Source organism: Eupeodes corollae, chromosome 2 (assembly GCF_945859685.1).
Source record: "Eupeodes corollae chromosome 2, idEupCoro1.1, whole genome shotgun sequence".
NCBI classification, from domain to species: Eukaryota; Metazoa; Arthropoda; class Insecta; order Diptera; family Syrphidae; genus Eupeodes; species Eupeodes corollae.
Window position 1 is genome coordinate 42,301,370 of NC_079148.1, and position 15,296 is coordinate 42,316,665.

At 31.3% G+C, this 15,296-nt stretch overlaps 1 protein-coding gene across 1 annotated transcript in view; it reads left to right on the plus strand.

The window, feature by feature from the left end:
• The window catches only part of LOC129946720 (uncharacterized), a 143,633-nt gene that overhangs the window by 105,797 nt on the left and 22,540 nt on the right, over nucleotides 1–15,296 (plus strand). Inside the window, exon 2 of the mRNA XM_056057004.1 lies at nucleotides 2,041–2,073. Within this exon, the coding sequence (XP_055912979.1) occupies nucleotides 2,070–2,073 (4 nt within the window). The 5' untranslated portion in view covers nucleotides 2,041–2,069. The remainder of the gene's footprint in view (nucleotides 1–2,040; nucleotides 2,074–15,296) is intronic.

Here is a 15,296-nt window from a genome sequence, read left to right on the forward strand (position 1 = left end):
CCTTGAAACACTGAAAGAAAATGTATTTGTGAAATGTAAAATTTTGAAATGCTTAAATTCTAGTAAAATTTCTCCGGTAAAACTTTAAATTTTCTTAGAAATTTTAAGAAATCTAAAATATTTTCGTTTTCATAACTCATTTTGTACTTTTTTTTCTTAAATTGAAAACGGGTGTGAGTAACATCGATTTCAATAGCTTTTTTCGACAATCACTCCGAAAGTTAATGGTGGGTAAAAACTAGAAACGATTTCTGAAAATTAAATATTTCCTATTCCCACCATTTTGAACTTTCGCACACATAATGTACATATTTTTTTCCAGACGCTATCCATGCAAAAACTTTTTCATATTGTCCCAATCTCAAAGATTGATAAGTTTATAACTAATTTTAGAAACTTCAATATATTCAGTCTTTTGAAACACTTACAATCAACATGTGTTTTTCAGGAATACACAAATAATTTTTTTTCAGTGTATTTGTGTGAAGTACATATTTAATTTTGTATTTTGAAGTAGACTTTTGAGTGACAAAGCAATTGTGTGTAATTTGAGGATTTAAGTAAGTCTTTTAATATTGTTTACTTGATAAGGAACCAAACTTAAAGGCAATGATTGTGTGTATTTAGTGGTGGATAGAAAATTAACTGTCTTTTAAATAAATTTTGTATAAGATTGTACTAAAAATGTTGGCGTTGATGAGTGGCAGGTTGATTTTAATTCAACGGGCGTTAAGAGGGTTTTTAAACAATACAATTTAATAAATTAAAATAAATAATAAATAAAATAAATGTTAAAATAATATTAAAAATGAGGCTGGTATGCGACCCACACCGATAACTTCCCATCTTGTCTGTCAATTAGTCTTGCTTAAAAGGTTTGTAGGTTTTCGTGGTTTATTAAAAAAGTTGTTAGTTGAATTATTTTAAAAAAATGTAAGATTAATAAGAAAATTTTGCACATGATGAAATAGTTTGATTACAAAATCTATTTTGCTTACGGCATTTTTAGTCGTTAATTTTTACCAATGTAAGCAGCATTTCTTCAAAGTTTTTATTTCTTTTATAAACAAATGCAAATTGGATGAATAAATTAATTTCAAGTGTATATCTTTTATTGTTCACGAGATATCGAGAACCGAACATTAAACTTTACCAAATTTGCGTACTATTTGTTGTAGATTTTTTTTTTTTTATAAAAAAAATTACTGAATATTAAAAACAATATTTTGAATAAAATATAATTAATTTGAAGCTTATGTTTTAATTTTTTGAAAGGATATTTGAGTTCGAAAATCTATTCGTACGAACTTTTATTAAGTCATTTTTAGGTTTTTATTTTTTGTTAAAAAAAAAACTGTCAATTTGATTTTGCTCAACATTTTACTGAATGCTGAAAACAATATTTTTCATAACATAAAATTAGGTTAAAGTCAATATCTCAACGTTTTGAAAATATATTTAAGTATAAAATAAATTTTTACCAACCTCTGTAAATTTTGTTTAATTTTTTGTAAGAAAACTGTCAATTCGATTTTTCTCAAAATGTTACCAGATGTAAAAAACGTTATTATTTTTCGCAAAAATTGTTTAAGAGATAAAATCATTTTCTGTTAGTAAAATTTTCGAGGTGAAAAGTATTTTTGAAAATTTATTTGAAGTCGATATCTCTTCTAGTTCTTGAGCTTTGGACGACGAAAAAAAATTCGCGAGTGTACGTATACACGCAAGCACGGACATCTTTCTAAAAATCTTTTATTTCGGCTCTAGGGACCTTGAAACGCCGAAAAATGTCAACATTTTTAATTTGACAAATCCAATAGATTCCTATGGGAAGTTAGTAATCGAAAAACATTATATCGTCTCTTTACCCATTTTTTTATAATAATTTGTATAAGATTTTGAAAACACATTTTTAAATTTATTAATTCCCTTATTCTTGATTTGCTGATTTAATGGCCAACAAATGTATCTTAATTTCATAACTTGTACATTAATATTTAAAATCTATTTTTTTAATGTTTATTATTTGTATCTTTTCAGATTAAACACTGGTTTTAAAATAGGCAAATATGGGTAAGTATCCAAAATATTCAAAAATAATGCTAGCCATATAATATATTCCGAAAATATCCAAATCCTATTAAATATTATCACTTTTTAAGACCTCAGAGGAAATAAGGCAAATTTGCAAATTTATAGGAGTACAATAATGTTTTTAATTATTATCAAACAGTTGTTGTTTTATTTAAATTCAAAAATCAATATTTATTTCATGCATAATTTATTATTGTTTTAATTTATTACAATTTTGCCATTAAACACATTTATAAATGTGTTATTTTACCAGATATCTCACATTAGCATAACACATTACCACAACATAACCATCATAATCAGCATTTCAGCCATAATATAATTTTATATTGACCAAGTAATTATCACTTCTCTTCTCCTTTAATTCATTTAATACTCAAAATGCTTCATTGATTCTAGATTCATGTTATAGCATCACAATTTACTTCCTTATCTAATTTATCTTTACTATCTTAGAATCCACATTCCTTTATATACAGTATACCTATAAGCTTATACATAAAATGGCATCTTTGGAGTAAAATAAAACATTGTTCGTGATGTTAGGATATATTATATAGCAGGTAATGTCCTTTTGCACACAAGAGAAGCAAAATCAACATAGGGTCGAAATTTTTGCAGAAGAGGCTTCCGACAATCTGGGAAATCTTAATTATACAACTTGTAGGATTCCTTTGGGAAGATGAAACAGTCTTAATAAAAGGCTTATTGTAACACTTAATAGAGCCCAACAATAATGAGATTATTAATTTAAGGATTTAAGTAACAAAATATGTATAGGTATATTAATATTTTTGTGTGTGCCTGTGCCAATATGACTGTTGCTGTATAGTGTATGTTTACAGGGTGTCCAGTAAAGAATGGACAGTCTTGACACGGATTATAGAAAGCTCCTAAACATGGAAATTAAAGCTGCTTACCTCAAAGGGTACTTAAAATATGTATAGTCTATGCAATTCTTGCATTTCTAGTCGTAATATTCAAAATTTTATAAAAACCAAACAAAGGATATTGTTTTTCGAAAGTCGATGTTTTTGCATATTTTCACGATGGAATTTATCCATTTGTAGGCGTGGTATCTGAAGTAACAATAAAAAATACACTGAACTAGCAAATTCTCACTTTTTGAGGACCCTTCATGGGATAGACCCTTTTTATTTTCAGTTTCACAGCAGTCATAGAGTTTAAGTCGATTCAAAAATATCAATTCGTTATCGGACACCCTGTAGATGGCAATGGTGTTTGGTTCACGTGCAAGCAATATTTACTATTCACATTTATATACTCGCAGAAGCGATTCTGTGCACGAAGTGGTGATGATAATGATAAAATCTAGAAACACACGATATGACTATCACTACGGCCATCACAAGCACGTTTCCATCTCCACTCAATCTCCTTATTCGCATATACCCAATTCCAAGTTCCGACTTCTCAATAATATTCCATCCAGCATCATCAGCAACCACCGCAGCAGCCTTTAGGGAGAGCCTTATGAGTCTGAAACTCTGAAACAAAAGAAGGACAAATTGTTGCAATTAGTTAAATTTAAGCGAAAGCCAGAAAACAAACAGGACCAAATGGTGCGTAGGTGGTGTTCTTAATGTTTGCCTACTCAATTTTAATGTCGGTGCTTTATCGGCCCACTTACTCATAACAGTTTATGATCTGAGTTCTGAATATCACGTAACGATAAAATCAATTAAATTAAAACATTTTCAGAGGTAAAATCATATTGACTCTGTCTTTTTTAATGCCCGAGTTTATACAATTTTTTGAAATCAGCCAAAATATAAATTGGATTCGTTTGTCTTGTTCAAAATAAAAGTGGCAAGAGGGTTTCCATGATTGCAGGAAAAAAATTAGATACAAACATTTATTTTTCAAAATAATTAAGCTGCAAGAGGCCGAAATATTTTAAATTAAATTGCCATGAAAAATGTAATTTCAAATCGAAAAGTCCAAGGACTCGTTTGATTTTATAAAAGAAGAGCAAACAAGTCTCTCACTGGAAATATAAAAATAAAAAAAACTCTCTAGGATCTTTTGTCATACTTTGAAACTTTGAAGTACTGTGTTACTGTTTTGAATTAGTTTCCAGGAAACTATTGATGAAGTATTTTGTAGAAAAGTTTAGCGAAGACTTTTTTGCTTTAATTTTACAAATTTTATTTGTCAACAATCTATTTTTCGAACTTCGTCCTTTATAATGCTATAAAACGGGTCGTTCTTTTAAAAATTAGTCTAAATCTATAGATTCTTGAGTAGGTACATTTTTGGAGAACATCAAAATAATGCAATAAGTTTTAGAAATTCTATTGAATTTATGCGTTTTTAATTCAAATTGTGATTTTTTGAAAGTTTGACTATGGCTTAGATTTTTGCAGTTAAAAGTGTGTGACTCTGATCGTTGTTTGCGTTTGCAATACCTGCAATTTTATTTTTCAAAAAGTACCTTTTTGTTTCTAGAATTTTCTAAATCTCGAACAAAATATTTGATTCACAAATATTTTAGAAGGAATATAAAACTTGAACAATAACTATGATAAGGTGTTGGTAAAGTACCGTAGAAACTGTGATTAAGTGGCACCATACATTTAAAAACAAACCTAATAATACACACATTTTAAAATAAAGTGCTGTTCCAAAATGGAAGCAAGCTTCGTCGTCTCGTTCGTTCAACAATTTGTACATTTGTGAAAGTTTTTTTTACTAGATTTCAAAATTCTGAATCCAAATCCATGTTTATAATAGCGGTAAAGAAGAAGTCATTTAACATAACTCTAGCCCACCATTTTGCCAAAAACATAGTCCCGATAAAAAGGTTGCACAACCCAACAATCTGAACCAAATTGTCACTTTTCGTCAATTTATCGGCTTTTTGGTGTTTTTTGTACTATTCAAGGTGCCCAAACTACTTATTTACTTAAGGTGGCACTACAGTCCCGTATGAACTAGGGCCTCACATAACAAACTTTTATATCCAGCTTGGTCCCTAGCTAGATGTCTCCAGTTACGCACTGCAATATGAGTGAGGTCACTTTTCAATTTTGTACGCCGCCTGATGCGTCGTGAAGAACTTTTCTCTCCAAACGACTTAAGGTGCTTTCACCCGCTTTTGTCATCGTCCATAGAAACAGCGATAAGCAAGAGTGATTCTTCGTTTGATCTCAGCGCTGGTGTTGGTTTCTGTGTTCATAGTGTAGCAGTTGGCCCTTTTCTGATGAAAGCATGTACTTTGTTTTGACCTCTATAACCGTTAAACCGATTTTTGTCAACTCTGTGGCAATGCTAGAAAAGCCCTATTGACATCACGCTTCATTAGCATATGCTAGTAATTGGATAGACTTTTTAAAGACAGTGCCTCTAGTGTTGACGAGGGAGCTCTGCCCTATATTTTCAAGTACGATGTTTTGAAGAGCTCGGTAATTAAACCATCTGCTTCAGCGGATTTGTTAAACTTCAGCTTAGATATGGCAATGTTTACTTCGTCTAAGTCGGTAAGACGAGATTGTTGGCTTTCATCGTCTATGTTGAATTAGTTGTGTTCGTGGTTACCTTTATTCAGTCTACAGAAGTGGATCTTCAGCATCTACTCCACTTCATGTTTCCACTTTCGTCTTTACAGTCTACGAGGTTTATGTATTTGTGAATTTTGTTTCGCTTACTTATAAAATTTTCGAGCTTCATTTCTGCTATTGAACTTCTCAAAGTCTTTATCTGCATGCTTCTCATGCTCCTTCTTTTTCCTTCTTAGCAGGCAAAGTTCCTCCTTCCTCTTCTACTCATAGAGCTCGTGAGCACGCTTTGCGTGCTAGTTGTTTAACTACATTTGCCTGCTGAAATTCCTCATCAAGCCAGTGGTTTCTTGTTGGTGGCTGCTTGAAACCCAGCACGTCAGAGGCGGGTTCTCTAATTGCATCTTGGCAATGGTTCTCGATACTTTAACCCAGTACCTCCCTGTTTTGCCTGTTGTCTGGAAACAAAAATTTCTACCTTGGCTACAACGAGGTGTAGCTCCTCGGAAAGTTCGGACATCCATGATGCTGGGAGCTTGCCTTGCGTCGATCCCAATGTGGTAAATCTGGTTGGCGGTAGATTGATCTGTAGAACTCCAAGTTCCTTTGAGGGTGTGTGAGGGTGGCTACCTTAACTTTTCGTCCGCAGCAAAATTGATGAGTCTGAATACGTTATCGGAATTGATTCCATGCAAGCTGTTTTTCAAGATTATTCCACCAAAGATGTCTTCCTTTTCCAGCTTGGCATTGAATATATGCTTTGTCCATAGAGCTCGAAGAACTAACACTTTTCTTCTGTGGGACGTGTGCGCATATATGGCTAATGTTGCCAAATTTAGCCTTGATGCGGATGGTCATGAACATAAATGTGCAGAGTAGAGAACACAGCAGCTTGAGCAACTAGGCTATGTAAGGTGGACAGAGGAACAGAAGAGAAAGAAAAACAGAAAGAAAGAAACACATGACAACAGCACGCGGTAGGTTTCCAGACAGTCCAACATCTTTCTACTTACCACGCTCACTGATGCTTGATTTCATTGATCGATGGGAACCGAAGCTTTATCAGTGACTAGGCCGTCGCCTAGCCCAAGACTTGTTGTCTAAGACTGGCTCCAATGCCATAGCCGATGGTTTTTATGTATAGCAGTCAAAATAGTTCCAGTTTTTCATCCTCTCTTTTTCCGGCCCATCCCATCGCATTTCCTTCATGGCTGTAACGTCTGCTTTATAGCAGTCTAGGGCCTCCGCTAATTCTTCGACTGATCGTGGTCTATTAAGGGACCTAACATTCAACTTGCATATCAGAAGTTCTTTGTTCTGAAATCGTTTGCTTGGGTTGTCAACTGTAAATCCGTTCGTATTCGAGGCTTGTTGGTACTTCGCAACTGATTTTTTTTACGTGATCACAAAGTCACCCTGAGCAAGGCCACCAACCTGAAGAACCAGGTCCTTCAATTAAATTCAAGGACAAGAGCCGGCATAACCGCTCCTTACAGGCTTGTGCTGCGAATATGCCATATTATCCATAAACTGTGTGCAGCAAGTAGTTCAACCTAATCGAACCTGTAGACGCTTCCGTTGATTTCATCTTCATCCATAAACTGTGTGCAGCAAGTAGTTCAACCTAATCGAACCTGTAGACGCTTCCGTTGATTTCATCTTTGGAGTTCCTCCAACTGATTGAAAAGAGAGGTGCCTTAATGGAAACACCTACAGTTTTATATTAATCAATTCTGACTAATATCTTCAGTATTTAGATCGCAAGACAATACAAATATTGATTTATTTTCTTCAATTGTAAAGTAAATGTATTTAAAAAACAAAACAAAACAGAAAAGTTTTGTCCAGCTTAGTTCAAAAAATAAAATTCCTTTTAAACTGTTCCAGCTACATATAGTTTTTGTTTTAAATGTTATTCAACAATTCAAATCTCTTAGCTGATTTCGTTTAAGGGGTTTCCAAAATTAACTACACAAATGGCAAAAGATTAAAATAATGCATTTATTTTTGACTGCCCTCCAAAGTAAATGTTGCCGTTGTGTTTTTTTTTCCATTGAAATGAAAGAAGTAAATCCTAATTTCTTCTTTGGATTGTCAGATTTTTTTTATAGAATTGTTCTTTTTTTTTAATCCGCAACGAACACCCTAATTTGGGTATAACATTATCAGGGCTACAAGTAAAGCCTTTTTATTTCTAAGAAATTGAAAAAATGGAATAGGTTTTTTTTACATTTTCAATCAAATCGCAGTTTTTTTATTAAATTTTGTTTTTGTACTCATATAAAATACCTATACTGGAATTCAACCCATATTTAAAAGGATGCACACGCTGTGGCAACAGAAGCACCAGTGGCAAATATCGATGAATAGTGAATAGTAGTGGTGGGTTGGTTGTGTGAAACTCTATCGATGATGCATTTGACTGAACGGTCAATACCGAGCGACGACGTAGATTAAATTTTCAGTTTTAATAACTTACTATAGTCTTTCCAATACAGATGCGCTTAGTTTGTGTATGTATCAGTATACATCCACTATGTATGACCTACCGTTATCCTATGATTTTGATATCTATACTCCTAAATATGACTTACTCTAGGAAGACCAGGATGTATTCCCCTTATAGCACTCAATCTAAAAGTTGCATCCAATTTCATCTATGTATAGGTTAGGTATGCATCTATATCACTGTTGATGAGTGAATTTCAGGAAAGCGATTTGATTAATATTTATGGCTCGCAGGGAATTCAATCGTGCAGATTTTGTAGAAGCTTTGATTTTGTAAATATTCTCTCTTTTCCCATATGGCTTGTCAATTTTATGAATAACAGTTGATGGAACTTTCAAATTAAATTGATGTTATTAGAAATTTACAAAAAAAAATTACTTGACTAAATGCATTAATTTATGGAAAATTCAGTTTTCAATATTTTTGATAGTAGAATCAAAGATTGGTATTTAACTTTCTTTTTTGAATTTTAACCAAAAGGTCAAGATATTTTGCTTTGTACGTAGACCTTATATTGGAGATCAAATCTACCACTAAAGATATTTAAAAAAATGCTTGGGAAAAGGTAAATAATTTCGGTTAAACTTATAGCAAATCTAGCAGGCAACAAATGAACAATAACCTATTAGAAAAATTCAACTAACTATTGAAGTAGTTTGAATAGAATTACTGATTTCTGATTTCTTTGAGAACTGGGCATTTTCCCAAGAAGTAGGTAGTTGCACAAATATTACACTCTAGGGGTAAATCAGGCCTATGTGGAATTTAATTTAAATCTATTTGTTTTATGTTGTAATAATGTGGATGTCAACTCACCTTCATTATAATGTCCAATTGAAAAGTCACCAATTCAGTGAAAGAAGGTTATATGGAGGTTAAATATAAGAACCATTGATACTTTCGTTTGATTCTTGATTCAAAAAGGGTGTTTTACAAAAATAAAGAAAAGATTATTAAAATTGAAGAGTTAAGTTTTTTTTATATTTGAAATACCACACACAAAATTTATTGTGCAGAACACTATTAATTCACTACGTAGTCTGATCATCATAGAGATCACATGAACATTATTGAAATAGTTGTTCTCTGCAAGGTTATGATTTAATCTGCTGTAAGTTTTTCTGTACAAGGAATTAGCCGTTTCAACAATACATTAGCTCTACATTTCTTATCGACTTTTAAAATGACTTCATACAAGATGTTTTTAGCGGTTATAAAATTTATTTGACAATCCTCAGTAAGATCTTGCCACTCTCGATACCAACTATTTTGATCTTGTATCGCTTTTATGGTCACTCTTTTCATGACCCTTGAATCTTTCAATTTTTAAATGTGAAGCTTGTTACTTTAACAACTATTTTGATCTTGTATCGCTTTTATGGCCACTCTTTTCACGACCCTTGAATCATTCATTTTTAAAACGTTAAGCAAGAAGTCCGCTTGTAACTTCAATGTTTTTATAAACAAAGGAGATAGCCCTGTTTTCAGCATGATGACGAAGTTTGGCGTATTTTGTTTTTGCCGTCAATGGAATATTCGTTTTATAAATTGGGTAAAGAGATTTTCAATCAAATTGTACTTTTTACATCCCAACACCTTAGCTACTGCTTTAAAGAAAAATACAAACAGCTTTTCATTTGTTTCAAGAAATTCTCTGCCAAGCTCCTGAATATAAAAATTGTTATCTATTGCTGAATATCCTGGTCAAAATCCAGCCTGGAACTCCCTCAGCTAATGTCCGGTCTTAATCCAACTAATAAAGCGTTGTAAATAGCTTTTATGATACATTTAAAAAAGGAATCCCTCTTTACTTTGCTGTATCGAATAACGCTCCTTTTTTTGTGAATGGGGAAGAATATAATAGCATCTCGAAATTCATTTGGAGATAATTCTCCCTCTAAAACTGTATTCAAAAGTTTTAAAAGGTCTTCTTTGAGCATGACAGTCCACTGGAATACCATTCGAATCAGCTGCTTCTTCATCTTTAAGCCTCTCAAGCGTTTCTTCCAACCCGCTTAACGTAAATGCACAGTCCAAAGATTCGACTACGAATCCAGCTGCTGCGAATTGCCACTTTGTCGGCGTTAGTTCAAGATTTAAAAGATTCTTGAAATGGGAAAGCATTACATTTGAAGACAGTTTTGTGTGGATAGTAAAGCGTTTTCCATTCAGCTCTCTAGCCTGTTTCCAAAAATCAGAGGAGTTTTTACAAGATGCTAATCGGACTGCTTGTTTTTCTGCATATAACTTTCTTTTAGTCTTACAAAGCTCTTAAAACTTCTTATTTGCCTCTAAATAAAAGCCCTTAAATAATCCTTGGGTGGAGTTACGGAAAATCCTCAACTACTCAAAAGATATTTTCTGAGCTTTTTGACATTCTTCGTTAAACTAATGTTGTTTTCTTATATTTCCTTTATTTTGGCTGAGTCCTTATTGTCGGTATGAGTCTTTCACTATCGGTTTTAACTGGGAAAAATCCTCAGTTTGCTGTGATTGGAGTTGCAAATCGAGAGATCGTCAATACTCCTGAGCTTAAGCCTGTTTTAATTTGATTTTGGACAGTAGCCACCTATAGGTTATTTCATTATCATGCTTAATGTGAATTTTTATTGTCGCAAAAGCAGAAAGATGGTCTGAATATGATGCTTTACTAATTTCAAAGTCTTTCATGAACTGTTGCCAATTTTTCCCTATGATTGCCACCACCAAAGTTAAATGTCCTGAAGAGTCACCAGCATTGAGTTCATTCAATATGCACAGGCCAAACGTATCACACAAATCTTATAGTTTCTTTCCTCTTTCATTAGAACATGGATATTTTGATTGTCTGTGGCAACCTCTTAAATCATTCATCACTCCTTCATGAGTTCAAAATCTCCAATTAATATGATGTTTGAGGCATTAATATTATTGAATGTATCTCTCTAAACGAGTCTCGAGAATAAGCCCCAAGCAAAATTTAGTGTTTAAGACTATGTCCAATTTCAATAAGAGGTTTCTTTTAGATTATAGCCCTACTTGTACACCTTCCTTTTTTTAAAGCAGCAATATTTTTACTTTTGACACTAAAAACTACGCCATAACAAAAATTCGTCTCATTTTGAATCTGGATTATTCTATCGTTAATTCTAAATCATCGTTTAAATTATAATACGATTAAGCAGCAAATTGACTCTCGACCTGCTTAGTGATTATCTTTTCCATTTTATATCCTATCCTCATTTAGCTGTTTATATGTTTTTTTTTATTATTATTACGTTATCATAACTCAAACTAAAACTCTTTTATAATTAATTCCCTCTGGTTTAATCAAAAACCTCATTCAACAGTACTTTAACTAAACACAAACATTTTATTGTCTTCAGAGCAGAGAGACTTACTCGTACATACATATTCAAATAAATTCCATAATACTCAACTTTTGATGTCAAATTAAAAAAAACCACTACAAGTGCTAAAAGGGTGTAATGAGCATTACCACCGAATGTTCCACTGATGATGATGATGGTATTTAATCGTCTTTTGAATAAAAACGAGAATCATTAAAATATGATTACAAAAAAATTAAATGACAGTTTTTGGTTGCTCAATTTGATAAGGATGGTCATTCGGTGGCCAAGAAGTCATGGTCTTGTCGGTGTTTATAAATTTAATCTCTGCTCAACTGCTATTTTATAATCCTGAAATTTAGAAAAAAGTACATAGGTACTTACTTATAAAAAAAATATTAAAATTCAGATGGCATACTTAATGTTGTGAATGATAAATAAAATCCTATCTTTCGTTGTCTTATATAATTAATTTTTATGGATTAATTATTTGGAACCATAATTTATGTTTTCATTCCCTTGGAGTTGATTTTCGCATTAGATTTAAAGTCTTAATATTTTTTAACTTTTTTCATCAGGCGTAGTATTTATAAGCTAAAAGAGAGACATCAAATTTCCAGCTCCTTACACCCACATGCTATCTATAACAAGCGTTTTTTTTTTAACCTTTGGTTCAATGCAAACTTTTAATGGAACTTGTTTAAAATTTGCTTGATTGAAAATCCTAATATTCTTACCATAAGTGTCAATTTAAACACCAATTACTTTTATAATTGAGTTACAATGAAAAAAAAAAACACGAAACAAAACAAAATTATGAATAAGTCGTGAACTTTCTCTCTCTCTGAACGTCTTTCAATGACAAAATAATTTGTAGTAAGGTCCAAAATTATGGTCTTTGATCTGGAGTGGTTTTTGTCATAAAATGATGTAATTAAATAAACAAAACATTTTAACCTTTATTTTGTTGGGTCAAAAACATGGGACAACCAAAACTTAGTGAAGGTACTTTTGTATGTTCATTGAGAAAAAGGTTTATTTACCGAAAAACCAATCTGGAGCCATTTAAAATTAAATGTCGATATCAATTCGACATTATTATCTTTAATGTTTGTTTTAAATAACAAATCAAAAAATATATACATACATAAAACATAAACCCTTTTTTAAGGTACATAGGTCTATGAAGGTTACATTTGGTATTTATTTTCTTGCATGAAATTCACAGGGCATAATTTTAGGAGGGTTATGTAATTTTATTCATAAAATGAATTTTATTTTAATAAATGTTTTGAATTTAAACTGAAATAAAAATATAGAAGATGCTTTTGTAGACCCTCGTTTTATTTATATTGATATATTTTCCACCCCTGTGTTACTTGACAATTTGTTTAAGATTCCCCCAAAAATGAATTTCCCTCATTTTTTGTTTATTTAAAAGTTATTTTCTTACTTTTTAGGACTTATTTATAACCACATGACTTTAAATAATGAATTAAATATTTATAAAGTAACTACATATGAACACCTAGGATTACTGAGTTATTCGCTTAGTAGAAGGATGACCGTAAGATTAAATGGTAGCTAGAGAATATCAGTCTCATCCTGTTTAAGATTGTTACCTTCAAATTGATGAATAAACTATCAATAAAACAAACTATTATTCTTTCCAATCAATATATGGCATATTAAATTAAATAACTTATGTAAATGTAATTTATATCGATACCTTCCCGCCAAAATGTATTAAGCGACATTTTTTAAATTGTTCAGGAAACCAAAAAACAACGTCCCAAAAAACTAACATTTTAATTAGATATAAGAACATTTTTCTGGCTTAGTACATTTTTGTGGTCAAGACATTGGTGCTTGATACAATGGTAAATGGCACTTAAAACACTGTAATGGTCACACAAAATTAAGGTTTAAAATAAATTGTGTCGTTTAACTAATGTTTTTTTTTTTTCTCATTAACAATAATAAAAATAAAAATCTATATAAAAGTAACAAAATATTTATTTAAAAAAAAAAAAAAATAAGAGGCTGGGATGCGACCCACACTGATAACTTCCCATCCCGTCTGTTGATTTGTCTTGCTTAAAAGTTTGGCTATAGGTACTCGTACTATTTTTTGTAGATTTTATTTTTTTATGAAAAAACGGATTGTTGGATTTTTATTTAAAAATTATTGAAAATCGAAAACAATATTTTCTGTGAAATAAAATAAGTTTGAAGCCAATATTTTTAATTTTTGAAAAGCTATTAGAATCGAAAATCAATTTATACCAACTTTTGTTAATTTTTTCCTTTGGGTTTTTAATTTTTTGTAAAAAAAACTGTCAATTCGATTTTTTTTCTTCAAAATTTTACTGAATGTTGAAAACAATATTTCTTATAAGATAAAATTAATTTGAAGCCAATACCTACAATTTTTGAAAAGATATTCGAGTCGAAAATCAATTTTTACCAACTTTTATTAATTTTTCTTTAGGTTTTTATTTTTTGTAAAAAAACTCTCAATTCGATTTTTGTTTAAATTTAATCAAAAACATTATTCTTCGTTGCACACAATTGTTTTGGAGATGAAATCATATTTTAGTCCTAAAATTTTTGAGGTGACAAATTTTTTTTTCTCAGTTTTTTTGATTTATAAAAAAAACCGTTAAATGGAATTTTTCCAAAAAATATACTTGTTTAGTATCACGTTACAGTTTATTATATAAAATTTAATTCAAGTCTCTAGCGTTTTTGGTTCGTAAGATATTTAGGGTTAACCAAAATTTTCACCTTTTTTTCAAACTGCTATAGTAAAAAAACCACAAACGAAATTTTCTTGAGAGCCCTTTCTGCATCTTTCTGCCTTATTATCTGGAAAACAACATTTATTTTAAGTCGATATCTCTCTTGGATCTTGAGCTATATAGGACGAAAAAAACGTCGCGAACGTACGGACGTACGAACGTACGTACACACGCACGCACAGACATCTTTCTAAAAATCTTTTATTTCGACTCTAGGGACCTTGAAACGTCGAGAAATGTCAAATTTTTCAGTTTGACAAATCGGACCCATTACAATAAATTCCTATGGGAAGTTAATAAGAACGTGATTGAGTTCAAACTCATTTCTTCATAAAGTTCTCAAGCCTTAGAACTCTGATTAAGATCTCAGTTTGATTCTTTATACCCTCAAATTTGGGGATCAAGAAAATTAGAATCTGGTTCAAAAATATTTGTACTTTTTTCAATTTGATGTATAGATACAAGTTTCTTTATGGACTTGGACAAGACCAGCTCGTGATAATTTTTGAATGAAAAATATGATTTTTGACATAAAAGAAAGTATTTAGTTTTCATTCAAACTTTTTGCACGTTATTTAAAGGTTACACATAAGCTTTAAGTCATAATGTTCACGAATATTAAAATAAGATAATTCTCATTTGGCCATATTTTATGTTGAAAATGATATAAATTTGAATATCTTAACCCTCGCGTCCAGCCCAGTTGATCACACAGAAATTAAGTCTATAGACCTTAAAAAGAAGACAGAAGGTTTGTGGACCCTTGCTATTAGATCGATTTATTAATTGAATTTTGAAATTTGTCAACGAATGGACCCGAAGAATGATATTCAAATTGATACTTTTGCTTGGATATTTTATAAGAATGGCTTTAAAATTTCACCGTAGCAATTTTAATCTGAAACTGTTAAATCAAATTTAATTGAGTTGAATCATCTTACACAAAAATGTGATAGTCGTTTATTGCCTAAGCCAGTTCCAGTCCAAGTTATAGAAATAATTTAAACGTTTAAAATTATTTACAATATGAACATTTCCGCAAAAG